This window comes from Astatotilapia calliptera, chromosome 20 (assembly GCF_964374335.1).
Source record: "Astatotilapia calliptera chromosome 20, fAstCal68.1, whole genome shotgun sequence".
In the NCBI taxonomy this organism is placed as follows: Eukaryota; Metazoa; Chordata; class Actinopteri; order Cichliformes; family Cichlidae; genus Astatotilapia; species Astatotilapia calliptera.
Window position 1 is genome coordinate 14,392,247 of NC_137441.1, and position 26,502 is coordinate 14,418,748.

Sequence of the window (26,502 nt, forward strand, 5' to 3'; positions counted from 1 at the left end):
TGTATCCATTATAATGCACGTAAATAGCAGTCTGAAAGGGCTCATCAACCCTGACAAAAATCTTTGTTTTCAGCAGCTACCAGCCTTTGAAAGCATGTAGTGTTTATCCTCATTAAATTTATATTGGCATCGTAGTGGTGTTTAATCTTTGCGTTTATGTAAACAAACCTGGGTGGTTATGTGGGCTTGTCATACCATTAGGGAGAACAGAGAATGCCTGAATTAAAACTGTTGTTCTTGGTCCGTGAGAGATGGTGATGAAATTCATTACTGTGATGAGGTCAAAGCAGATTTGTGAGGGAACTGTATTTTTTTTCCCGTTTCATTAACAAAACCAGTGGGCTTGAAACTCAGTTGCAACACATATTGTTCTGCAGCCTGCACGGGCTGGCAGAGGCCTGGATTCAAAGCATGATTTTGTCTTGATCTCCTGTTTGGCCTGAATGTAAAATGAAATCACTGAATTCTTATTTCAGACCCATGGAGAGAGAGTTTTTAATCTCTTGTTTTTTTTGGTGAATTTGTATATCCCAAACCTAACTTTTTTGCCTTCTTTAAATACAGAAACACAAGGTAGATCTATTCCATAAACTGCGCCATGTGATGAATGAGCTCATTGACCTTCGTCGGCAGCTGATCCAGGGTCACCTCGCCCAAGACCAGACTCGCGAGATCAAGCGCCACATCACCGTACGGCTTGACTGGGGCAATGAGTGAGTAACACTCGCACTGAGTGCACTGAGATTAAGAGAGTGGGTTAAGCGAAGTCATGCTATAAAGCAAACATTTGTTTCAAACTACTGGCCACCAAAGAATAAAAAAATAAATACAAATGACACTGGAGAGATCTGCCACAGTGGATGAGTGGGTGTGTAAGAGCATTGCTGTGATGTAATTTTATGGTCATTTAGCAGATGAGTGAATCTGAAGCAGCTTAAAGTCAATGCAAATCCCCCCGGAGGAACTGTAAAGCCATATTCTTACTGTTGCCAGTTTCAAACCCCTTCCAACTGAGCTGTGACAGGCATCCATAACAGAAATAATGATGCGAGGGTTTCAGTTCAGCCAAGGAAGAGCTCTAGGTGGAGGGAAAATCTGTCAGTTTAAAAACAGATTTAGAGATTTTTGGTCATAAAATTCACTTTAAACAACTTTACTTGGTCAATATTTGTGCATATCGTGCTTGGAATCAAATATACAAACTCTTAAAGTATGGAGTCGTTTATCATGCGAGTTGAGGTCAGTGTGTGGTGCATGCTGATCTGAGAGCTGCAGTGATCTAATTTCATGGTCCGCGCAGAGTGCTTCACGAGTTAAGGCTGCACAGTTTTGCTTAAGTCAAGAGTTACAGTATGAGATGCAACCACATGAGACAACTGTACCTGGCAACAGAGCACAATTATTCCAGTACTGTTCTTAACCCCTTTAGTGGGTTACTATAATGCAAACTCATGTTGAGTGGTTAAGTACCATTCAAACCCATAAATCCTCGTTCTACTACGGGTTTCCAGGGATGACAGAAATGTCTTACTGAACTGCTGGAATAAAATGATCTAATATTGTCTGCTGGATGTGGTGCTGTAGCCTTAAAAAAATTAACTTTTTTTTATTCTGTGTGGGTGATACACCAACCTGTACACAGTATATGGTTTATTTGGGTTAAAATGGTTAAGGGCAGGTGTTTCTCTTGTGTATTTCTGCTCCGTACTGTATATATTTATGTCAGCTAACCAAGATTCACGTGAGGAAAATTAGCTGCTAAATCTGTAACAAATCAGGCAATCGCTTAGCAATCTTAGCAATTGCTATTTAATGTTCCCGAGTATGTTTTGTTTGGATTTATTCGTGAGCTTTATATGGATTTATAGTGACTATTATTATGCTAAGTTTCAGGTAAATTTCAACTTGATGAAAATTGTGGAGTAAGTGGTGTGCACTCAGAACCACTGTTATTAAGGAATGTTTGCAGATTTTATTATGGTGATATGACACCTTTGTTTCATTTGAGCTAAAACCTCTAATGTCTTTTCCCCCTCTGTTTTTCTTTACTCACACCAAATCCCTCTCCCATCAGACACCTTGGCTTAGACCTTGTTCCCAGAAAAGAGTTTGAAATGGTGGATCCGGATCAAATCAGCGTATCAGAGCTATACAAACTGGTATGTTGGCTGGAAATATTGTTGAACCAATTCACGCTGTACAAACACATCCCTTTAATTATTAAACAGAATAAGTCAGTGCAGTGCATTTGTATTCTTTGGATGATAAAATGCAATTAAATGTGTCCCTGCAGCATGGATAAACTATATATGTAGGCATGACTCACTGTTTTGCACTCTATCCTTTTTTACCTACCGAGCGCTTTTTTTTTTTTTTTTTTTTTTTTGCCATTGCACACGCTGTTTTTCCATATAGGATAGGATTGTGTTATTGTAGTGATGTGTGAATGTACCGATTATCAAATCATCCATAGCAAGGTGACTCACCAGAGACTGCACGATTCAGTTGTTGGAGCTGCGTCATGTGACTTCTTCTTTATGCTTATTTTACAGCCATATTGAATGTGTCCCTTTTCTTACATGCACGTGACTGTAATGCTGTAATCTAACTAGTAATGCATACATAATGCAAAGTGACAGGCCCAGGTGAGGCTGTGGGAAAAGTACAGTACATGCAAATGAATATTTAATTGTTATTTTTGAAAAATAAATTGCAGATTTAAGTCTTGCTTGCTTTAAGCCAAGAACCAGACCAGAGACACATTTCCATGAATAAGTCATGTCTCAAATGTGCTTTAGTTGTAGTGATGTGGGACTTCCAAATCTATACACACAGAGGAGACTTGCTGAAGCAGATCCAATTTTAGAAATGTGTGATTACAGCACAGATGTTACGAAATCTAATGTAATGCTGCTGGAGACTGCTATCTGGGAGGGAGATCCTTTCTTTTCAGTGGCTGAAGCACCATATGCTGATGAAAACACTCTCCAACTGCCCTGCAGCCTCCCATTATCCCCTTGCCATGTTTCTCAGCTTTGCACGCTGAATGTTTGTGCACTAAATGCTCTGTCCAGAAACAACAGCGCAGGTCTTCCTTGCCAGAAAGCCTCCTGACTCTGTCGATGAAAGTGAGCTTGTCTTTGGCAGGGCACAAGACCTTGGCACCTCCTGAAGGATGGGAGTAGAGGAGTTCTTTTAGGCTGCTGAGCAGAGAAGGGGGGTGTGTGGGCGATACTGGCTTTGTCCTCTTCTCTCCCACATGCTCACGTTTTGCCTCATGTGGGCTTCTTTTAGCGCTACAGGAACACTAGCGTAGCCACTCGGCAATGTACGTAGGTGAAATTTTGTCAGATTTGAAGCATCAACCAGGGCATCGCTCAGGTGGTGTTTGTCTGAAGCTCCTGTAAGGTAAATAAGTTCAAAGCTGTGTGGGATGAAAAAACAACAATGGACTCACTGATCTGACATCTTTTCCTCTGAACTTTTTTAGCATGTATCCAGCAGACATTGTGGTCAGCAAAGCACAAACCAGGTACGGCCATTTCAGTGGTGATCACGAACACGTCACAGCTCATTTTTCATCAGCACATCTCATTTTTCATTTCTTTTCCAAACACTCTGTCGCAAATGAGCGTCCTGAAGTCAGGCCACTGCTCTGGCACTAAGGCTATCACATTTAGACTCTTTGGTGTTCGGTGCCTATAATACTGGTGAGAACCTGACACCAACTGACACCAACACTGCCAGGGTGTGAGGACTGGTTCCCACTGGAATCACATATGTCCCAGTGCATGCACAAATGGTGCTGTAGGCCATATCATAGCTTTCTCTCGTGTGGGAACACTATTTTAAAGACACGTTGCATTTTGTTTGGGGATGCGCTGTAAAGTCTGTCTGGCTTTGGGCCCAAGAAGAGCGAAACTAGTGCGATAGCTATAAAGATTTACATAAGCATAAACTGCTGTTAGCACAGTAAAAGCACAGTGTCTTCTTGTAAGCGCACTTTAGCTTAACAAGTAAATATGTGAGTTTCAGAGGTCTTATAAACTTTGTGGATTTTGTGCATTCACATATGCATCTTTTCATTGTTAAACTTATACATTATATAAACACAGGATATTGCACCCTCCCTTATAGCAAAGCCACCAATTTTCCATCACTCTGTTCATCTTTTCACATCCTAATTGGGATGAAATCGTTCATCTCTACTGACTCCACTATAAATAGACTCTAGTTACAACACTGTAAAGCTTATTTATGAATTTTTCAACAGTTTCAATACTTCCATTGATCTGTTTAATAAACATATCTATATACAGAGTGGCAGGTATTTGGCCTCGCTTGCAGTGTGGTCTTGTGAGCGGTCACTTTCTTTTTCGTTCTCAGGGTGATAGCATAAGACAGCGCCATGGTGACGGTTGCCGTGTCCCTGTGTCGCACCACCTCTTCATCAACCTGAAGAGCTTCACTTACAACAGCATCAGCGAGGATGCAGACGTCTTCTTTTCTCTGTACGACAGTCGCGAGGCCAAACAGATCAGGTACACCGAGGAGCCTCAGCGCGCACATAACAGCCTTGAATGGGCTTACAGTAAAGTACAAACTGTATCTGTTCAAGAGCACAAACATACATACACATCTACACACAGTCTCTGCCCAGCAGATCGAGGCATTCTGTGGTTGTCAGACACTCTGAAACTGTGATTTGGCTTCGTTTGCAGCGAAAAGTTCATGGTGAAACTGAACAAAAATGGAGGACCAAAGAATCCAGAGAAGGTTGATCGCCTGTGTGCTCTCTTCACGGTAAGATATTTGTACTTTTTTTAACTTTTTTGTTCCTTCTTGAATCTGTTAACATTTGTTTTCCTGCCTCTCTGTAGGACCTAAGCAGCAAAGACTTGAAGAGAGACCTGTACATTGTTGCACATGTCATAAGAACGGGTAAATAACAAGTGTATGATGACGTCTTACTCATGTTATAACTTTTTAGTGGTTCTTCTTAGCAAATTATTTCTCTGTTTGTTTTACAGGCCGAATGCTGCTGAATGACTCAAAGAAAGGCCCACCGCATGTGCAGTATAGGCGACCTTATGGCTGCGCTGTACTTGCCATGAGTGATGTTTTCCACACCATCACCGACCTCAAAGAGGAGAAGGACTTTGTGCTCAAAGTTTATACGTAAATATACCACTGAAGCTATTCTTCTTTTTCTTTTTCTTCTCCTTCTGCTTAGCCTTTTCATTGCTGTAAGACTTCTTGCTTTTGTGAATATAGGGTTAACGAGTCTGTGAGGAGCAGCAGGAATCTGTAAATGTTCTCGAAATGTTGAGCATGACAACCTAGTGTTACACTGCTGATGCTTGGTGTGTTTTTGACCAGAATGATAATGAAGCGTCCTCTGGAAAATCAATAGCTTCTCACCCTGGGCCTGAGATAGGGCACTTGGCATGTTGTGAATCTGGCTGCTTCTGTTAGGCTTTGCCACAGAAAGACACTCCTGTACACCAGCCAGCCCAGCGAAGGAAGGAGACACAGAGAAGGAGAGGGGAAGAGGCCGAGAGAGATGACACATAGATAATTGAGCAAAGATAGAGGACAAAGCAAAAATAACGCCACGCTCAGCATATTTTCTTGTCAGTCAACAGTTAGAGTGTCTCCTCGTATCTGCACTGTCCTTCTCTGAGCTCGCTCCCGGTCAGTGATCGTCTTTACACTTTGCCATCCAGTTACGTTCTGTTTTTCTTGTGGAGTACCATACAGCAGCTCAGTGTGAAATAAAGATTTCTCGAATAGAAAACCGCCGTTTTTATTGGCTTTCTCGGTGGACACAAAGATCCCTTCCCTTTAAAAAGGAAGCAGTGATTCAGTGCTGAGCTGCCTCCAAACTGTCGGCTCTTATATCGCTCTAGTATGTGCATTTCCCCATGCCTTTCCCAGGGGCCTTTGGGCCCACAGTAATGAAAAAGGCTGGTAGAGAGCTGACTGTCAGGTTTGCTTAGTGCGCTGTGCATTTCGGCTAATGTGCTGCTTGATAGCACCTCCCCCTGCTGCTACCTTTTCTTCAGGAGGAAATCGGCTCTGGGACTCATGCTGCTCGTGCAGTCCCCATACACACAGTCCTGAACCATCCATCTGGACCCTCTGATGGGTGTGTTGTTAACAGCCTTCCCCAACTGTCTTTCTCTCCAGATGTAACAATGAGAACGAATGGTACCAGGTACATGAGAACATCATCCGCAAGTCTAACACCAAGTATTCAGCCCCCAGCACCAACTATGGTAAATATGCTGTTTCTGCTGATCTCCCATTAAATTTCCACCTCTGTTTTTCTTTTCTTTTCTTTTCTTCTTTAAATTAAAAATACAAATATAGCCTTGTTTCCAAAAAAAGCTAGTTAGATGTAAACAATAACAAAACTTCCCATATTTAATTCAAAATTGTAAACAAACAGCACACATTTTTTTAAAAAAGAGAAAAAAAAAGAACATTAAGCTCATCTCGAAGCCAACAACACATTTCTGAAGCTGGGACAGGGGCATGTTTACCACCACGTTGCATCACTTCTTTTTTTCAACAAAACTCTGTAAGTGTTTGGGAACTGACAAGACAAATTGCTGGTGTTTTGAAAGCAGACTGTTGATATTATATTTCAGCTTTTGAGGGACTTCATTTGTTGTATTTCTGATTTGTGATATTTTAAATATTTTCAGTAGTTGACAGGTCAACTGCTACAAGGAGGCCAGTTTAGCGCTGGGAATCTTTCATTGTGGAGAAGAATCTATGTTGGCATTGTATTGCTGAATCAAGAAGGCTTTTCCTTAACGATAACAACTGAATGGCATGCTGTCTATAGCCTTCCAGTGTGCACAAATATACCTCCACATATTCTGGCTATCTAATTGTGCACTGATAACAAGCTTGCTAATACCCATTCCTCTTAAAACAGACACCCAGAGTTGTCCACAATTTAGTGGGCAGTGGAAAACTGTCCTGTGATTCGGCTCACAGGACTCCTCGGTCTGTTCTAAATGGGCTCTGGTGTCCCAGTTTTATTTAAACTTAGTTTTATGGGGGTTTTTTGGACAATTTTATCTGTAACTTTTTTACAACTGTACTTAAAAATGGGTCTGTTTAACTATAAACTTCTTAATGAAAACAAAAGACCTTTATATTCAACTGTATGCAACACATGCAGCACATGCAACTCAGCCAATTTGTTTTCTGCTTTCAAAAGATCGCCTCGAGTCTCGTTAAACCGTCTTGCTTTGTGAAATATTGAAAAGTGGAGAGACTGTAAGGGTTGATCTTTCATAATTCACTGTTACATCTCTCCCTATGAGTATCTCATAGGTTATTTAAGACTCAAGCCTCACAATAATACGTCCCCGGATTTGTGCAAAACCCATATTTTCCCTCGATTCTTTGTGTAATTCCAGAACCCAATTTTTCCCTCCCTCCTTATGTTCTGGCTCTGATCACGTCTCTCCATTCACTCTTCTGTCTGTCTTCTCCTCCCGCACATTCTGACTAATGTCCTTTAAATACCCCTCTGTCCCTCCCTTCTTACATCTCTCTTCTTCTTTGTCCCTGTGCTGTCTTTTATTCGATTCTGATTTCCACCCACGACCTCACACCTCTTCATTTGCCCTTTTCCCAATTTACACACGATCATTTATGCCCACCATCCCTTTGCCCCTGCCTCCAGGCCTCATCATTTCCCTGCAGCTGCTGCGAGGTGAGCTGGAGCAAATCAGACGGGAGAACCAGGCTGTGTTCAACAGGGCTTTGGCACTTACACGCAAACTGGGTTTCCCAGATGTCATCTTGCCAGGTAAGGAGGCAAAAAGTAGAGGGCTATAATGGACAAAGAGAAGTTCAGTGTACAGCCTCAGCTTTAAACTGTTAAAACATCTAACTACATGCAACCTTTACTGTTTTAATGCCTGGCATCCACTAGAGCATCAAAAAGCGAAAATCATCTGAGCAGGTAGCAAAGAAAACTTGACCTTCGCCTCCTGATTGGATGTTATAAGTCACATAAATTAATCCAAAAGGTTTTAGCTTGGCTCACACACCTTCAGTTGTTTAATCCTTTATGGGTAATTCTTGTCTTGTCCTTCTCTGGCAATTGATTATCTTTGTTTTCCAAATATACAGGAACAGTTCCACCTCATTACTGGTCCAAGCAAAGAACTCTCCAGTCTTACTATTAGACCAAAAACCAACCCTTTGCTTTGTGTGTACACCGGCAAATGAATGCCAATATACGTGAATGGTCATGTTGCTCGGTTTACAGGCATGTTATTATAGCTATTCCAATCTGGATAGAGACTGGAAAACATGTAGGTGTGAGTAGCATATTGCACTAGTGGAAAATAACACAGTAAGTACATTTACTCCAGTACTCCACTAAGGTACTTGCACTACGGTAGAACATTTTCATTTGATACTGCTTGGTACCCCCACATATCATTGTACTTTTTCCTGCTGATGTCTGTAGGTGGTTTAGCTGACAGAAGAATGACTGTACTATTTATCAGGACTTTACTTTAGAATATGGTACAATTTATAAAGCATAGCGCTTGTACAAAGTGTATGAAATCAGTGAGCTTGCATCACATTTCAGGAGTCTTTAAGTAATCTTTGTTTAGAGATGATTCTACTGTAGCCCTCCCTGCTTAGAGAGTTTGAAGCTCTCTGTATAAAATAGTTAAAACCAGCGGATTACAAATCTAATGTTATATACTCCACGGCCACTTTGTTGGGTACACCTGTTCTGCTTCATGTTAACGGAAATATCTAATCAGCCAATCATGTAACGACAACCCAGTGTACAGACATGGTCATAATGATCTGCTGAAAAACTCCGTATCAGAATGGGTGAGAAATGTGATTTAGGTGAAGATGGCATGGTTGTTTTTGAGTATTTCAGAAACTGCCAGTCTACGGAGGTTTTCCCACAAAGCCATGCCCACTTTTTACAGAGAACGAGGATAACCTTATTCTTCTTCAGACTTGTTGATGCCAGGCTGGTTTGAACTTACAGGAGAGCACCTGTAACTCAAATTAGCACATGCTACAACCAAGGTATCCAGAAGATCATCTTTGAACCCACAACATAATGAAACTTGAAGCAGATGGGCTACAGGAGCAGAAGACCACACATGCCACTCCTGTCAGCTGAGAACAGTAAACTGAGGCAACAATTCACACAAGCACACCAAAAACAAGCAATTGAAGATCACAAAAAATGTTGTTTGTTTTAATGAGAGTCAATTTCTTATAATTTGGCCAAAACAACATGAAGGCACGGATCCGTGCTGTTCTGTATCAACAGTTGAAGCTGATGGTGGTGGTGGTGGTGACATAATGGCGTAGGGGATATTTTCCTGGCACACTCTGGGCCATTAGCACCAGCTGAACATCATTTAAACGCCACCTGCCTGTGTATTGTTGCTGACCATGTCCATCCATTTATCACCACTGTGTATACTATCTTCTGTTGACTGCTTCCAGCAGGATGAAGCACCATTTTACAAAACATCAATCATCATAAACTGTTTTTCCAAGCATGACAATGAGTTGACTGTACTTCAATGGCATCCAAAGTCACCAGATCTCAGTCTAATAAAGCCCCCTTGAAGTGTGCTTAAATGCAAGATTTACATCATTGTGCAGCTGACAAATCTGCAGCAACTGTGTGATGCTGTCATGTCAATATGGACCAAAATCTCTGAAGAACGTTTTCTCTGAAGAACGTTTTCCACAACGCTGGATTGTGGAAAACCTGGCCATTGAGAATTCAGACTCTTTTAAAGGTAAAAATTGGTAATGTACAGTACTAGTAAGGTATACCTAATGAAGTGGCCAGTGAGTCTATACGCGTGACACACAAAAACAATTTTTTGCAGGAAAAAGACTTTCCCTTTTATACCAAGTACATTCAGCTTGTGTTCTCTGTGTACTTGAACTTACATAATAAGTAAGTAAAACTTTTAATTGAAATGGCGTTATGCTATGTTGTTGCCACTGCAAAGTACTTTTTCCACTCCTGGTGTTTTGTAGACTCTACGTTCTTCGCTCTCTCTGCGCGAGATCAGCATGTAGGTCAGGTGCAGAGCAGATTTTAAAGAGCAGAGGTCTTTAAAGATAACTCAAAGAAAGAGAAAAGGGAGAAGTGTGTTTATTTCGGAATATTTCATCAGCTGACATTGCAGTGCTTTGTGTCTACTGAGAATGCATAATCCTGTCCTCTCCTCCCCTCTCCAGCTTATTTCCAGTTAGCCTGAAATACCTCCCAATATCACTCCTTGTGAGTCATCTGTCCCCAAGGAAATGACTTGATATAAATAACTATAATCTGATTTTATAAATAACTGCAATATCTGCATGCACTGTTGCTACTGATATTTCTTTCATTAAACTCTGACCGAACAAAAGGTGCTGAGGCAGTCATGAGCTGGTTTATTGCAACTCAGTGGGGTCACTTTGCATTGAGGAGAATGCGACATACAGTGCACATTCAAGTCCACATGAAGGCTTAATTTATGTTGACCGCTCACACTTCCTCTGTGGAGCAGAGGCTCGCATGAACATGGCTGGAGACAGGGTTGTTGTCGTAGTTGGGGAATTTCAGAGATGTCTTTGCCTTCCTAATGCAGATTAATTGTTTTCCAACTCCAAACTTCCAGATTATTTTTTCATACTCAGCTGACCTCAAAGTGATCTTACTTGAGGCAGTCACATTTTCAAAAGTCCCTCTGGAGCCACAAAAGGCTTCATCATTTTTCTCTCTCTCACGAACAGCAGCGTTCTCTCTGACAAATCTGTGAAATCATTTCCCCTCTAAGTAAAATTCGGGCTGTTTAATTTTCCTAGGTGACACACGCAACGACCTGTATCTGACCCTGGAGCGGGGGGAGTTTGAGAGGGGCGGCAAAAGTGTCCAGAAGAACATCGAAGTCACGCTCTATGTGCTCTACGCCGACGGCGACACACTCAAAGTATGACGCATGTGCACATGAGTTAATACGTGCCATATCGTCAGTATATGAACTACAGCAAGTCTGCTTTTTTTGCAGGATTGCATCAGTTTAGGCAGTGGGGAGCCTAACACCTCTGAATATCGCTCGTTTGTCCTGTATCACAACAACAGTCCTCGCTGGAGTGAGATGGTCAAGCTGCCCATTCCTATAGACCGTTTCAGAGGCTCCCACCTACGATTTGAATTCAGACACTGCTCCAGTGAGTCAGTAATGCAACCCAGTGGCACCCCCAGTACACACGTTTATTCGGATGATTGCTCACAGTATGCAAGGTTTATGCAGCATAGTTAAGTATATGATTCAGGATACTGTGATGTGTTTCCTTTCAGCTAAAGACAAAGGGGAGAAAAAACTGTTTGGTTTTGCCTTCACTCCTCTGATGAGAGAGGATGGGACCACACTCTCAGATGAGAGTCATGAGCTGTATGTGTACAAGGTAAGATGCTGCAGACATGTGGTGCTCTGCAGCAGCTGTAGAAGGTGACTCATACACGAGTGAAAGTCCTGCCTTTATGCAATATCTCATCCTTGTTAGCTGCCTGACATGTCGTCAGTTTTTGATATGTGATCATGCATGTGTACTTAGCACATTAAAACATAATTATATAAATAACTGAGCGAAACACCGAGGTCTAGTGTGGCACTTGGCTGGGTTTTTTTTTTACTGCTCCCAGAGAGAAGAGCCAAATTCATTTTCCCATTTACCATTTTTGACTGATATTTTGCTAAATACGCTACATATACAAGGCACATTCACATAGAGCTTTTATACTATACACGCAGGGCTTCTCCTAACATGCACGTATTCTGATGGATAAATCTGGGGCAGTTTGGGGGGTTTGGTACCTTGCCCAAGGACACAAGGACATGGAAGTTGGAGGAGCTGGGTACCTTATGTTTAGTGTAAAACCCGCTCGACCTTCTGAGCAACAGCTGCCAAAAGCCACAGCTACAGCCACCCTGTTATTGACTAGAACTGCAGCTCTTTTTGCTGCAGTATTCTTTCATTAAATATTAATTGTCCACATGTGTGTGTCCAGCTCTTACTGTTCCATTTCAATCCTCTAGTGTGATGAAAACGCCACCTTCAGCAACCAGGGCCTTTATCTGAGCCTGCCCTGCTGTAAGGAGGACTTTAACAGCTGCCCCAACCTACCTGCTAACCTGCCCTTCCAGAGAAGCCCCAAAGAAACCTTCTGGGTCTCTACGATACTCTGCTCCACCAAACTAACACAAAATGGTAATCTACCACCTTATACATGCTGCTCTTCCATGCTGTGTCTTCCTGGTCAGCTTATTTGGCTTTCTTTCTTTCAGTGGACCTTCTGGCTCTTCTTAACTGGAAGGCCCACCCAGACAGGGTGTTGGACATCCTCGGTCGACTACGCCAAATCAGCGGGGAGGAGATTGTCAAGGTTATTATTTCTGTAACTGTAGCTTTACTGAGTTCAGTTTTTTTGACAATATCTGAAGATCATTTGTTTTATTATCCTGTTATGATTTTATTTTGTTTATTTGCTAAATATTGTGTTGTTGTGATTAAGGAGTAGGATTTCTTTGTGTGCATCCAAAATACACGTAAAGTTTTTGTAGTATTTAGAGAAATTGCGTTGAGCTGGTCTGTCGAGCGGTCACATTAGCGTGTCAGGAAAAAAACAGAAATGTTTTTAAAATGTTTGTGATGACGGGGCTATCCTTTTTTCTTTTGTCCTTGTTTCTATTTTAGTTAGCAGTAAAGCCTTTAATGCGATGCTTGTTTTGAGACGTGCTCTTTTTGTTCCCCTCTCTTTGCAGTTCTTGCGAGATGTCCTGGATACGCTCTTCTGTCTTTTAGATGACAACACTGATAAATACGGGCCGCTGGTTTTCCAGTCTTTGGTAAGAAAATGAAAGGAGCTGTACTCACAAATTAAAATATGTATTGTGACTTTTAGGTAGAGGAAGTGTTTTACAAGTGTTTATATGTATTTGTGTGCTCAGGTCTTCATCATTAACCTGCTCAGGGACAGCCGTTTCTACCACTTCAGACCCGTCATGGACTCCTACATACAAAACCACTTTGCAGGAGCTTTGGCATACAAGTATAAAAACATTTACCAAATTCTTTGAAGTTAGTCTGTAGCACAAATAAAGAAGAAGCTCAGGTTCTGGTTTTGCGCAAAGTGTCTTACTTTGAGACAATTTGTCTGCAGAGAGCTGGTTCGATGTCTAAAGTGGTACATGGACCGTTCAGCCGAGGTCGTCCGACAGGACCACATACAGGAAGCCATGAGGGTAAAGTCTCGCACTCATTCGCTTCTGGTTCTTCCTTGGCTCATTCTGCAGCGATTAATTAGCATGGCATGAGGAAATGGTCAAACAGATGTGCTGATAAGGAATAATGTGACATCGTATGAGGCCTCAGGAAGCGGATGTCCTTCTGAAAGAAAAGCTAATGAAAGGAAGTTATTAAAAATGACATACAGAGTGCAGCATTTCCATGTGCTCTTTGAATTTCCTTTGTGATTGAATCTCTTAAACAGATACTTTGTCACAGGGCCTGATTAAAAAGCATTTGTTTTATGTATTGATTTTCAATATTCAACTCATCCAGCATGCAAGTTTCATTCTTTGTTTGGAAACTGATGAAGTGAGCACCAACTGACTCCCTATCTACATCTCCCCAACAATCAACTCAGGCGTTAGAGTATCTGTTCAAGTTCATCGTCCAGTCTCGTATCCTGTACTCAAGAGCCACCTGTGGGATGGAGGAGGAGCAGTTCCGAGCCAGCATCCAAGAGCTTTTCCAGTCGATCCGCTTTGTCCTGAGTCTGGATAGCCGCAGCTCAGAGAATCTGGTGTTCACACAGGTCAGACGCTTCACGCTTCAAACTACTCTCAAAATCCCCCTTATGTCACCTGCTCACCAGCCATTTTTATCTTTTGTTAAAAAATTTTTTTGTAATTTTCAGTTTTATTCACTCTCAGTTTGCATTCATATTTCATTGCTTGAGTTTGTTAACTTCTTTTATTCCTGTGACTTTTATTTGTTGTGTTTTTTTGATTGATGCTTCCATCCTTCACTGCCACTGTTGAGCCCTCCTTGGCTTGATTTTTGGACAGTCTAGGGCTTTCATCAGCTGCATGCCTCTCTGTGTTCATGCTCCTGGGCTCTCGTCCTCCTCAGTAAGTGACAGCGCCCCCTTGTGTTTGTTCCACAATGCAGCAGATGCTGCACAACCTGACCCTGGATCTGAAAGATTAGATGTTTTAATTTGAGAGTAAATATAAAATTAACTAAACCGTTTTGTGCATCAACACATTTGCTGGATTCCTTTGAGTTTCGGCTTAATTTGTTTTTTCATTTTATGTGTGTATGTCATGGAGAAAGGCCTTTTCATTCATTTGTATTATGACTTTCAGTTTATTTGTAGCATCTTTGAAACTGAATTTTTGTTCCCTATGTATTCTACTAATTGCAGCTCTGTGTTTTGTTTCCCTCTCAAGGCAGCGCTGTTGAACAGCTTCCCTGATATCTTTGATGAGCTGCTGCAGATGTTCACTGTTCAGGAGGTAGCTGAATATGTCAGGGGCACCCTAGGGAGCATGCCCAGCACAGTGGACATTGGCCAGTCTATGGATGTGGTCAAGCTGCAGTCTATTGCTCGCACAGTCGAGAGCCGCCTCTTTTTCTTCCCCGGTGAGACAATTGTGAAGGTTTTAAGAAAATGTTTTTCTCTGAAGATGACAGAACAGCATGGTCTGACAGTTTCAGCCCATGCAAATCTAATGTGCGTAAAGTGTGTTTTTCGTTTTATATTCAGTTTGCTTCCTTCTTTTCTTTCCCCTTTTGCCAGAATCTCGTAGTATATTGTTGCCAGTGGTTTTACATCACATCCACCTGCATCTACGCCAGCAGAGGGAGCTGCTCATTTGTTCTGGGATCCTGGGCAGCATTTTTTCAATAATCAAGACAAGCTCAATGGTACAGATCCCTGTTCTCTGTGCATACTTAACACATACTGACGTATTGTATGCTAATGTTTTTTAGTTGCGCTGCATCCGTCAGTTTACTCCTTTGGTTTTTGTTTTCAGGAGTCTTCTGTTCAGGAGGAGGTGGAGATGATGGTGGAGAGCTTACTGGATGTGCTGCTGCAAACTCTTCTGTCCATCATGAGCAAATCTCACTCTGTGGAGACATCCAGAGGACAAAGATGCCCCCAGTGCACTGCTGAGATAACGGTAAACTGTCGCGCAAGCGGCATCTTTGATGGACAGTAAAAATAAATTCCATTTAGTTCATCTTTTTCTTCATTAACCTTTCTGTGCCTGCGATGTTCTTGCATGCAGGGGGAGTATGTTTCCTGTCTTCTGTCCCTGCTCCGGCAGATGACGGAGATCCATTTTCACCATCTACTCAACAACTTCCACAGCAAGGAGGAACTAAAGGTGGGAAACTCTCTGAGTCTCAAAGCTTTGTGCAGTGGCCTATTTACTACATTTCAGAACTGCATACTCTTTCTTAATATATTCCTCTGCAGGAGTTCCTGTTGAAGATCTTCTGCGTGTTTCGCAATCTGATGAAACTGACTATCTTCCCCCGTGACTGGAGTGTCATGCGGCTCCTAACCAGTCAGTGAGTCTGCTTTTTCCATTTCTATCATGCAGTCTTTGTCCCAGAGATGGTAAGGGAATACAGCCAACCATTAGATCAGGCTTTCTTCAGATAATCCTACTCTGAAGGTGACGCTTGTGTTGCAAAATGTTTCATCTATTTTTGGCACCTAGCTCATTTTGTAAGCTGACAGGGTAATGTTTGCTTTCTGCAGTATCATCGTAGTGACAACACAGTTTCTGTCTCCGGCACTGCACAAGAACTTCTCAGATGCAGATTTTGATTTCAAGGTGCGTGTTAGGAGAGCAGCTAGTGCTCACTACACCATGAAGCCACACAGCAGCTAACTAGCGCAATTTAAATGTCATTCAGTGTTGCGTTTCTTTACTTTTGTTTATAATTCTTTGTCTGTCAGGTGTGGAACTCCTTTTTCAGCCTCACTGTGCTGTACATCAACCAGCCCAGCCTGCAGCTGGAGTCATTAGGTCCTGCAAAGAGAAAGAAAGTCCTAGATAAGTAAGAGTTTTTTAATTGTGTGTGCTTTCTTCCAAGCATCGTGTTAATTATGTCATTTTCGACATTTGATCTCTTTTTGCTGTTCTATTTGTAGGTATGGTGACATGAGAGTTATGATGGCATATGAGCTCTTCAGCATGTGGCAAAAATTAGGTTTGTGATGCCCACTTTTAGCACAGACACATACATGTATCACTAACAATTACACTACTGTACAAAATTCTCAAGCCATTCCTCATTTCTGTTTATTTTGATAGGAAAACTGGGAATTGGGTGGAACGACTTATTGAAACGTGCAAAAATCCATGAAAAATAGTGACTATAAGGCAAAAACAGAGTTTTATAGTTACAATGTGCTTGAAAGGCAGTATTTGGTATGACCACCTTTACTCTTCAGCACAGCCTGAGCTCCTGAGAATAGTTCTCCAGGCTTTTTGAAGGACGTTCAAAGCTCTTCTTTGGATGTTGGCTGGTTTTTGTTCCATTCTTTGTCACGATGATCCCACACTGCTTCAGTAATATTGAGGTCAGGGCTCTGGGGAGGCCAGTCCATGACTGATAATGTACACTTTTACTTCATTGACAGTGTGTTTGGGATCATTTTCAAGTTGAAAAATGAAGCCTAAGGCAATCAGAAGCATTTTAGATGGTATTGTGTGGTGGAATAAAACTTGACTGCACTTTTCTGGCTGCACCACCAACTGAAATGCGGTCCCAAATCATGACAGATTCTCCATGTGTTTTAGAATTGCCTGTAGACACTTGCTGTTCTACCTTTCTCCTGACCTCCTCTGTACATATTGAAAGCAATTTGAACCAGAAGTTTCATTTGGATTAAGCACTCCATGAAACTTGTGGCCACTGATGCATTGATGTCAGGTGTCCTCCACTTGACCAATTTCCTCAAATTCCACTAAAAAACTCACCATTTTCTCATATACCAAGTTTGCAGCTAATAGCTCTTTGGGATTCACCTTGCTAGCAAAACAATATAGTTTAGGCCCATCAAACTGTGGTATTTTTTGTAGCTAACAAAAGAAATTAGAACAAGTGTGTTTTTGTGACATGCTTCTAGCAACAACATGCATAAAAATACAGTTTAGAACTGATTGTATGCTAAGTTGTTGTTGTGTAGAAACAACAGAGGTTCATTCTTTGAATCAGGCATGTTTTTTTATGCTTGAAAAACCAAGTGTTAAGTTACTTAACATCTGTTTACATCCCTGCAACCCTGCATCCAATTTAGAGTTGGGGGGTTGCTGGAGCCTATGCTAGCTAACATAGGGTAAGAGGCTGTGTACACCTTGAAGAGGTCACCAGGCTGTGGCAGGGATAACACAGACACAGACAACCATTCAATGACCAATTAATGTAACCCCACTAACCACATGTCTTTGGACTGTGGGCGGAAGCCGAAGTACCATGAGAGATCCCACACAGATACAGGGGAAATATTCAAATTCCACAAAATCCAGCAGGTGACTGGTAGATTTAAACCCAGGACCTCCTTGCTAGGAAGCAACCAGGCTAACCACCATGCCACCCAGAAAAAAAAGGGATTTCTCAGAATGTTTTTTGAAAATGTACAAGTACAGTGACTGGAAAAAACATGAATGACAGAGCAGCTGATGCCCAAAGAAGAACTATTAAACACCCTCAGAAAACCTGGAGAACTATTGCTCAAGACCACTTTAAAAAAGTAAAATAAGTTCGGCTACTTCATAGCAAAGTATAAAGAAATAAAAGGTGGCTCAAGACTTTTCACAGTACTACGTATATCCATGAAATTAGTGCAAACAAACTGGTCTGTCTGTATGAATCTTCTTAATCCAGGAGACAATAAGCCACACTTCATCCCAGGAATGATGGGTCCCTTCCTTGGTGTTACGCTGGTTCCACAGACCGAGGTTCGAAATATTATGATCCCAATTTTTCATGACATGATGGATTGGGAGCAGAGGAAAAATGGAAACTTCAAACAGGTAGCATAATTATGACATTGCACTATGAAATGAACCCATTGTTAGCTTGCAGCGATGGACAGGCTCTTTGTCACATAACATCTTTTGGCTGAATGTGTTTGTGCTTGTGTAGGTGGAGGCAGAGCTGATGGATAAGCTGGACAGCATGGTGTCGGATGGGAAAGGCGATGACAATCACAGAGAGCTCTTCAGCCTGTTGTAAGCATCAAACCCGTGTTTAGCGAGCCTGTGTAGTGATATTCAGGATAATGCCACTCTATTAGTATTTCCTTCTAACACGCTTCTTTTTTGTTTTGTCGTCACCCGAGGACCCAACTGTTTGGTCCGTATCCAAGGTGAATGGACTGGCAGACATATTTATTCATATGTGTTGCATTTCTGTGCTCATCGCCTTTGGTAAAAATGCTTTAATGTATTTTCTGTGCAGCCTGCTGGAGAAGATTGAGCAGGAGACCTGGAGAGAAACAGGAATCTCATTTGTCACATCAGTCACAAGACTTGTTGAGCGAATACTAGATTACAGGTAGGCTAAAATGTAGTTGTCATCTTAACTATGTTGCTTTCTAATAATAAATCGCAGAGCAATAAGAAGTAAACACGTCATATTTATAGGGACTGCATGAAAGGAGATGAGATGGAGAACAAGAAAATTGGTGGCTCTGTCAATCTTATGGTGAGAAGTTTCATGAGTTTTTATTCTGGATTTTATAAAAGCATATATTAATATTTTCAAAATTGGGGAGACAAATTCACCATTCGTGTTTATTTTGAAAATCAGAACTTCTACAAATCAGAGGTCAACAAAGAAGACATGTACATCCGTTATATCCACAAGCTGTGTGACCTGCATCTCCAAGCAGAGGACTTCACAGGTACCTGAGATATTTAATGGAATATCCTTTAGAGTTTGCACATGAGAATTAAATAAATGCAACAAAAAAATGCAAGATTTGACCTTCTCTCTTTGCCTCTGTGCAGATTTTAATTCAACTGGAGTGCAAAAAAGTCTCTTTTATGCCAGTCTGAGATACTGACCTTTCATATTGCTGTTTTATGACTGCACAGGACAATGATGCAAGCAGCAGAAGGGAGGATGCTATTGCTGTGTAGTCATAATTTGCAACTTTGTGGACTGTTGTTATTAGCCTGCTAGCACTACCCCCACAGTTTTTAGCCACACACACAAGTGAATTGTTCCTGGTGAAATTCAGTTTGACTTCATGTTCAGGAGAGCGTGTACACGTGCATACCCTTTGATGGACGTCTCCTTCATGCTCCAGTTGATTTATTACTCCTGCACATGAGACTTTACATACTTACTAGCTTTGCTTCACATAGTTGGGGTTTTTTGTTGCCTAAGAAGAATGAGCTATTGAGCAGGTAGCTGCAGTAAGTCAGCTTTCAGCATCTGACACTCGGGGATCGTCCTATTCAAACTGGGGGAAACTTCACTACAGCTGACTGGATTCTTTGTTGGGCTGCAGATGAAGAAGATAATAGAGAAACTAATGGTGTGCTAAAAACAGAGACATCACACAAGTGTAACGACACCCATGGTTAAATAGATAGCTTAATATCAGGTAGAGATAATTATGTGTTGTTAGCTTAACATTAAGAAGTCAAACTATTGCATGGCGGTTGTACAGCCAGCTTTTTTATGTAAGTTTTAAATGTGAGATTTATATCACATTTATCCATTTTATTTGGAGAAGAAGGGGCTTTACAGTACATTTACGATGCGGTAATGTCACTTTAGTCACATAAAGCAGAAATCAGGGGAAGTTGTCGCGTAATCTTACTGTGTAAATGGCTTGTGTGACTAAAGCTTTACTCACATTATCTCACATTATCAGCAGTGGTGTTATTGTGTGAGCATAAATGTAGCCAAATGTGACTAATTGAATTCAATCTTATTCATTGCCGCTTACGTAAAACAAACAACAGGCAGCTGGGAAAATGACCAAAACACATTTAAGTGTCCAGCAGAGTTGGGTGTGATTGCACATGTGGTTATTGTGTGAATCAGAACCAACATTAAAAAACTTTGCTTTTTTTTTTCCAAAATATGATTCAATTCAGAAGGTGGGATCAGCGGGTACAGTGGGTTCGTAGTGCTGGAACACTTACTTTTTTTTTTTTATTATCAGTTAATCTGCCAATTTATGTGTTTACCAGATTAATCATTCATTATGTAAAAAGTCTTCTTTGGACACAAAGGATAATCAGCATAAAATGGATTTTAGTGGAAGTCTAGTGTTGGTTGAAAATTCAAATAGTCCAACCAACACTCAGAAACTCAAGGAAACTTAGTTTATCATTTCATAAGACAAAAATCAGCAAATTGTAACAACTGAAAATCTTTTTGAACTAATAATTTCAGTTGTACTTTATGTGACATTACACCTACCAAAGTGTGTTGACTTTTTCACAATTAACAAAGAGTCCATAGTGGAGACAACTCACTATCTATTTGTTTAGTTTAATAATTTTTTTATACTCCTCACGGTCAGAAAAATAAACAGAGAGTTGTTCATTTCATACTTAAAAAAGTATAAATACTGGCTAATATATATATATATATATACATATATATATAAATAAAAACACCCAGCACGCCCCTGTGGGCGGTTTATCCTTCAAGCTCGGGTCCTCTACCAGAGGCCTGGGAGCTTGCGGGTCCTACGCAGTATCTTAGCTGTTCCCAGGACTGCGCTCTTCTGGACAGAGATCTCCGATGTTATTCCCGGGACCTGCTGGAGCCACTCGCCTACATATATATATATATATATATGTATATGTATATATATATATATATATATAGAGAGAGAGAGATAGATATAGATATATATATATATATGTACAGACTTAGTTATTTAATAAGTGATGCAGAAGATTCTACGATGTCTTTTAACTCAACAAGACCGAGGCCTATTAACTTCTCCTCAGTGATCACAATTGACTTATTGGACACGACTAAACAATTCAATATGCAGCCGAAATCTGAAACTGCCCACACGGAGAGGCCAAACGCCTTCTAGAGAAAAGGTTTATGGTCAGTTGAGACAAAGATTGATCTCCAATCTACAAGCTACATTTGGCTACAATGACAAGAGACATGTTTGGACAAGTAAAGGTGAGGCTTCAGACCTAAGAACACTACAACGCCAAGCATGGTTGTGGTGGCATCATGCTCTGAGGCTGTTTTACTGCCAGTGGTACTGTTACATTAGACAAAATGAATGAAATAGCAACCTCACCTCAAATCAACTTGGACATAATTGGTTATTCCAACAGGACAATGATCCCAAACACACATGAGTATTGGTTTTGGAATGGATAAAGCAGGCTAACATTAAACTTCCTAAAAAATTAATTGATTACCCTTAAAAGCCAGATCTGTGCCAGGAAGCCAACCAATTTAAATGGTCTCTGCCATTCTGCCAAGAAGAAGGGTCCAACTAGAATTACATTTACCAAATATTAGCAGAGGTGTATTTCAGCCTATGAATATACTTTTGGTCTTGCTTGAATGAGAGAAAATCCAAAATGAATTCAAACTTGTGCACACAATTCTTGTTTTGTTTTTTTTAAACTCATTAAACATGTTGTATGCTGCGCAATTAGTAAACCCTGGAAAAAAGAATGATTCAAAGAAACCATTAAATCCCAAAGTTGCCATGACATCCATGCCCATGATTAGTCAGCTTCAGTCAAAACTATATTATAGGTCTGATATGGTGTTAACTGTGCAGATGCTCCCTGTAGTCTGACTGCTTTTAAACAAAACCATGATTATCAGGGGAGCTTAGGTTCATCCGACTGTTTTATGTCATACATCATCTGTTCACAAAAACTGGACAAAAAAATGTAACTATGCCTAAAGCCTTTGGGTTTTTACTTTTATAGAAGGTAATCTCAATTTTTTTTCATACCCTCTTGACAACAGAGGCAGCCTTCACCCTCCTGCTGTACTGGGAGCTGTTACAGTGGGAGGACCGGCCCCTAAGGGATTTTCTTCACTATCCCTGTCAGAGCGAATGGCAACGTAAAGAGAACCTGAGTCGTAAAATCCTCCACTACTTCAACAAGGGCAAGGCAAGTGAATATTTTTTATACCTTTCCTTTGTCTCCTGCTCCTGTTTCCGCTGACTTAAATCCAGTGTTTCATGCAAATGTTAAAGGCCTGTAATTTCTGACCTGTGCTAACCTCTGACTGCACTGCAGCGGAGCCTCCAGCAGCGAGTCAAATGAGGAAATGAAGTAAAGGCTGAGTTAACTTTATAGTGATGGATTGATATTACTAGGTCGTGCTGGACAAGTCACATTTGAAGCTAAATCAACTTAGATAAATGAAAGCGACATTCAATTTTATAGCTTTTTTTTTTTGCTTTTTGTTCAAAGGGCTGTTTGTTCTCATCTGCAGTGCAGCTGCTCCCAAGTATAATCAGATTTCTCCCTCATTAAATCTGGGAGTGAGTCAGAGTCTTGTAGTGCTTCTATTCAATGTTTTTCCCAAGTTTTTAGTGTGTTTTACATCTTTTGCCAGCCCCAGTAATTGCATATCTCCTCTTATTTTTCATAAGTTAGTCCTGCATGCTTCTGTTAAACTAGAATTCAGAGGGGCGAAAGAAGCACTAACCCTTCACCCAACCCTGCAGTGTAAAACCATGCTGTATAAAATCTTTAAAATGTAATTTCATTACTTATTAGCATTTTAAACTGTAATTGTGTTATTATTACCAGTATAGGCTCTTTATGAATATTTCTGTAGAGCATTAATGCTGTGTTAGGTGGGTAGTGGAGCTACTGTTCTACTATTCTATGCAATCTTCAGTTGTTACATCTTTTTACTGTTTACTGTGCAACCCAATCATCATATGTGGAAAATCATTGCAACTAAAACCAGTTAAATTAAGTTAAGAGTTCTCTGTGCTAAAGTAAACACAGACTATCATAATACAAATACAAACATGCTGCCTTTGCACGCAGCAGCGAGGGTCAGATTTCTGTTCAAATGTGATTTGCTTCCCAGAATCATTCCTCCCTGGCTGGTATTCATCCACCAAATTGAATTAGTTGACTGGTGTTGCTGCTTTGGAGAGGACAATGCCCTCTGGACTCTGGGAGCAGCTGAGAAAGAAATAAAAGTGGCCTCCTTCATTAAATCAGTGTTATTGCTGCTCTCGTTTAAAAAGGGAAGCTGTTCTTTACCTGCTGCTGCATTTGTTACAGTTCATACACGGCGAACAGAAATCTGTATCTGTTTAAAGGAAAGCTTGTGAAATAAATGATGAGACTTAGAAAAATGTTTCTACTGTGTATGAATCAGAGAGAAAACAGCTAAGCGAGGTTACGTTTTTAGATCTTTAATACTATGCTCGTCTTTTCCTCTCGTTTAAGCACAATTTTAACACATTTTAAATGTATTTTGTAACACATTTAAAATAAACTATGCTAACCACCTTCACTTTCATACACCGCTCTGAAAAGAAATGTGACTAATAATGCTAGTTTATTTAGCAGCAACAAATTGTATCTATTAAACATTCATAGCATAATTACAATAACACAATAATAGAAAGGGCTTTGCAAAGCAAATAGATTATAATTAAATAAATAGCTTAAAAAACACAAATAAAACAAGGATTAGGAAATTGAAGAAACAGTGGGAATAATATGACAGGTTAAATGAAGAAATAAAAAAAATGATAGATGAGGAAAAAAGCAGATTTAATAGAGTTTGGCGAAGTGGTTTAAAATTATATGCAGTTTGCTGCAGTTCAGTTCTCCCGGTAAGAGTTTCAGCTTTTACATCATTGCAATTTGAATTGTCTAACATGAGATGACTCAAAAGTCTTCACATGAATGAAAAACATAAAAAAGTTCAATTAACCGAATACAGTTTTGCAATAATAACATAGAAAATAAGAGTTGACTAATCCTAACTTTACTGCATAAAACTAATACTCATACTTTTTTTTTCATATTTCTTTTAATCCACCAGATAATTTTTTTCAGTGTAGATCTCAGTAAAGCTGCTCCTGCTGCTGGTAATGAAAAATGATGAATGTAAGGTAAAACTGCCAGCAGATAGCAGACTCAGCAACACGTTCTATCACACATACCAATTAACTCTCTTATATGGAGAAATGGAAAAAACAATATTAATAAAAGAAAAAGAAAACCTGAAATCATAATGGTCTCTTTGCACTAATCTGACAATTTAGATGTTGAAATTGTTCCATTTAAAATCTTAATAACCTACAACCTTCCCAAAACACACTTTTAATGTTATGACATTTCTCTTGATTATTAAGGATAAATCAAGATTTATTCTCATTCAGCTTCATTTTATGACTTTGCAGTGCTGGGAATATGGAATCTCTCTTTGCCGGGAGCTAGCTTTCCAGTATGAGACTCTATATGATTATCAGAGCCTCAGCTGGATACGGGTAAGTCCCGCATGTTCCTCATTTCTGCTTTTATTAGCAAACAAGCATCCTTTGTGATGAAGAAGGTGGTAGTGTTGACAGCTTCCTCCGTTATCATCATGCTCTGTTATTTGGTGTGACGCGTGCACAGCGGCAAACACAATGTCCTAATTACCTGTGCACGCCCACACTCCCAAGAAAATGGAGTCAGCTCAGTAATGTGTGTGATTGCTCGATTATTCATCTTGACTCTTTTGCATTTTTTTCATTCGGTGACAGAAAATGGAGGCAGCATACTATGACAACATCATTGAACAGCAGAGGATTGAACCGGAGTTCTTTCGAATGGGCTTCTATGGCAGGAAGTTTCCTTTCTTCCTCAGGGTAGGACTTTCCAAATCCAGTCTGACACAGATATAATCCTGCCCATGTGTTCAGATGTGCACTTCCACCATTGCTTTAACTGCAGTAGGCTGTGCAAGATGAGAAGTTAAAAAGTAAGATTGTTTACCAACCATTACTACCAAATATGTCATGGCCATCCTGACAGATTTTAGGGTGATGCATTAATTTCTTCTAATCTAAGTAAGTCTGCCCAGTGCGGTCCTCTGACAACAGATTTATTTGCACTCATTGCCTTGCCTATTACCCTTAGTTAAAGTAGCTATAATCTTTTTGTTTTGTTTTGTTTGTTTTTTTGTGAATGTATTAAAGAACACTGTGAAAATTATCCTAGAATTATCACCTAAATCTCTCATTCCTGAGGGCTTTACAGAGGCTTGTTTAGTTGTCTGTCCTATTACTTTGCTCCCTGTCACTTCTTTCATACACTACAAAGACCATAAGTATTGGGCTACTCATTCATTACACCTACAGGAGCTTGAAATCCATGCATGAAACTCCCATGCACAGTTTTTGTGTTAATATCAATGCCAGACGAGGTGTGGAGCTCAGCAGAGCACTGGTGAATTTTACACACTTGGTGACCCCACTATGTTGCCTGCAACTTTGCTGAGTTGCTGTGGTTCCTAAATGCTTCCACTTACAGTTTATTGGGGAATATCTACGAAGGAAGGCATTTCACAAACTCACTTGTCTTACCAGCGACGTCCTATTATTGTACCACACTCACTCAAATTCAGTGAGTTCATTAGAACAACCCATTCTTCCACAAATGTGGTTAATTTTGTAATTTGCTTACTTCAATGTTCAGTAGCTATAAAGAGTTAGGTCTGCGCTTGGTTTTAGTTAGTAGATAGTCCACTAACTGAAAAACCACTGTATGCTTTTCAGTTAGTCACCTATCTACTGCTGCACATAAACTATACGGACACAAGTATTCAGCCTCTTAATCTTTAAATTAAGACGTTCTCAGTCCACTTGTCACTGATGTATAAAATGAAGCATCTATCCATTCAGTTTGACTCTACAAACTTCAGATTATATATTTATAGTCTGACGAATGCACTGGAAATCCAACCATACGCCCTTTCTTGAAATGTAATTTATTTGTGCAATACCACCTAAATTTAATAGTAAATCAGACAGTACTTGAAAGAATTAAGCAATGTCCAGAGGAATGCCTCACTTAAACTCTGAGAATCATTTGCAGCAGATTCTCAGCAACATTTCGGTCTTATGTCTTTTCTCTTTCTCCAGAACAAGGAGTTTGTCTGTCGTGGGTATGACTATGAACGGCTGGAGGACTTTCAGCAAAGGATGCTGGGGGAATTTCCGCAAGCCATTGCCATGCAGCATCCAAACATTCCAGACGACACCATCCTGCAAAGTGACGCTCAGTGTATCCTGGCAGTTTCACTATGGCTAAAACGACTTCATTATTTTTTCTTTAGAGTGAGAGACCATTACAACATCAGTCCGCAGATGTTCATATTGCATTGAGTCATTCGAAAAGCAGTAACCAGATTTATTTT

The 26,502-nt window shown here is 40.4% G+C and overlaps 1 protein-coding gene across 3 annotated transcripts in view; it reads left to right on the plus strand.

Moving 5' to 3' along the window:
* The window catches only part of LOC113013052 (dedicator of cytokinesis protein 3-like), a 51,698-nt gene that overhangs the window by 16,216 nt on the left and 8,980 nt on the right, over positions 1-26,502 (plus strand). For all 3 annotated transcript variants that reach the window (XM_026153637.2, XM_026153638.2, XM_026153639.2), the window contains exons 6-41: positions 565-713; positions 2,075-2,159; positions 3,491-3,532; positions 4,387-4,541; positions 4,722-4,803; positions 4,881-4,941; positions 5,031-5,178; positions 6,190-6,278; positions 7,706-7,831; positions 10,879-11,003; positions 11,082-11,244; positions 11,375-11,481; positions 12,114-12,285; positions 12,363-12,460; positions 12,840-12,923; positions 13,026-13,126; positions 13,238-13,319; positions 13,724-13,894; positions 14,532-14,724; positions 14,882-15,009; positions 15,120-15,266; positions 15,375-15,473; positions 15,566-15,660; positions 15,854-15,929; positions 16,055-16,155; positions 16,250-16,308; positions 17,989-18,137; positions 18,250-18,335; positions 18,446-18,472; positions 18,565-18,660; positions 18,750-18,810; positions 18,916-19,009; positions 22,084-22,232; positions 24,503-24,589; positions 24,848-24,952; positions 26,228-26,369. In XM_026153637.2, the coding sequence (XP_026009422.1) occupies positions 565-713; positions 2,075-2,159; positions 3,491-3,532; positions 4,387-4,541; positions 4,722-4,803; positions 4,881-4,941; positions 5,031-5,178; positions 6,190-6,278; positions 7,706-7,831; positions 10,879-11,003; positions 11,082-11,244; positions 11,375-11,481; positions 12,114-12,285; positions 12,363-12,460; positions 12,840-12,923; positions 13,026-13,126; positions 13,238-13,319; positions 13,724-13,894; positions 14,532-14,724; positions 14,882-15,009; positions 15,120-15,266; positions 15,375-15,473; positions 15,566-15,660; positions 15,854-15,929; positions 16,055-16,155; positions 16,250-16,308; positions 17,989-18,137; positions 18,250-18,335; positions 18,446-18,472; positions 18,565-18,660; positions 18,750-18,810; positions 18,916-19,009; positions 22,084-22,232; positions 24,503-24,589; positions 24,848-24,952; positions 26,228-26,369 (3,934 nt within the window). The remainder of the gene's footprint in view (positions 1-564; positions 714-2,074; positions 2,160-3,490; positions 3,533-4,386; positions 4,542-4,721; positions 4,804-4,880; positions 4,942-5,030; positions 5,179-6,189; positions 6,279-7,705; positions 7,832-10,878; positions 11,004-11,081; positions 11,245-11,374; positions 11,482-12,113; positions 12,286-12,362; positions 12,461-12,839; positions 12,924-13,025; positions 13,127-13,237; positions 13,320-13,723; positions 13,895-14,531; positions 14,725-14,881; positions 15,010-15,119; positions 15,267-15,374; positions 15,474-15,565; positions 15,661-15,853; positions 15,930-16,054; positions 16,156-16,249; positions 16,309-17,988; positions 18,138-18,249; positions 18,336-18,445; positions 18,473-18,564; positions 18,661-18,749; positions 18,811-18,915; positions 19,010-22,083; positions 22,233-24,502; positions 24,590-24,847; positions 24,953-26,227; positions 26,370-26,502) is intronic.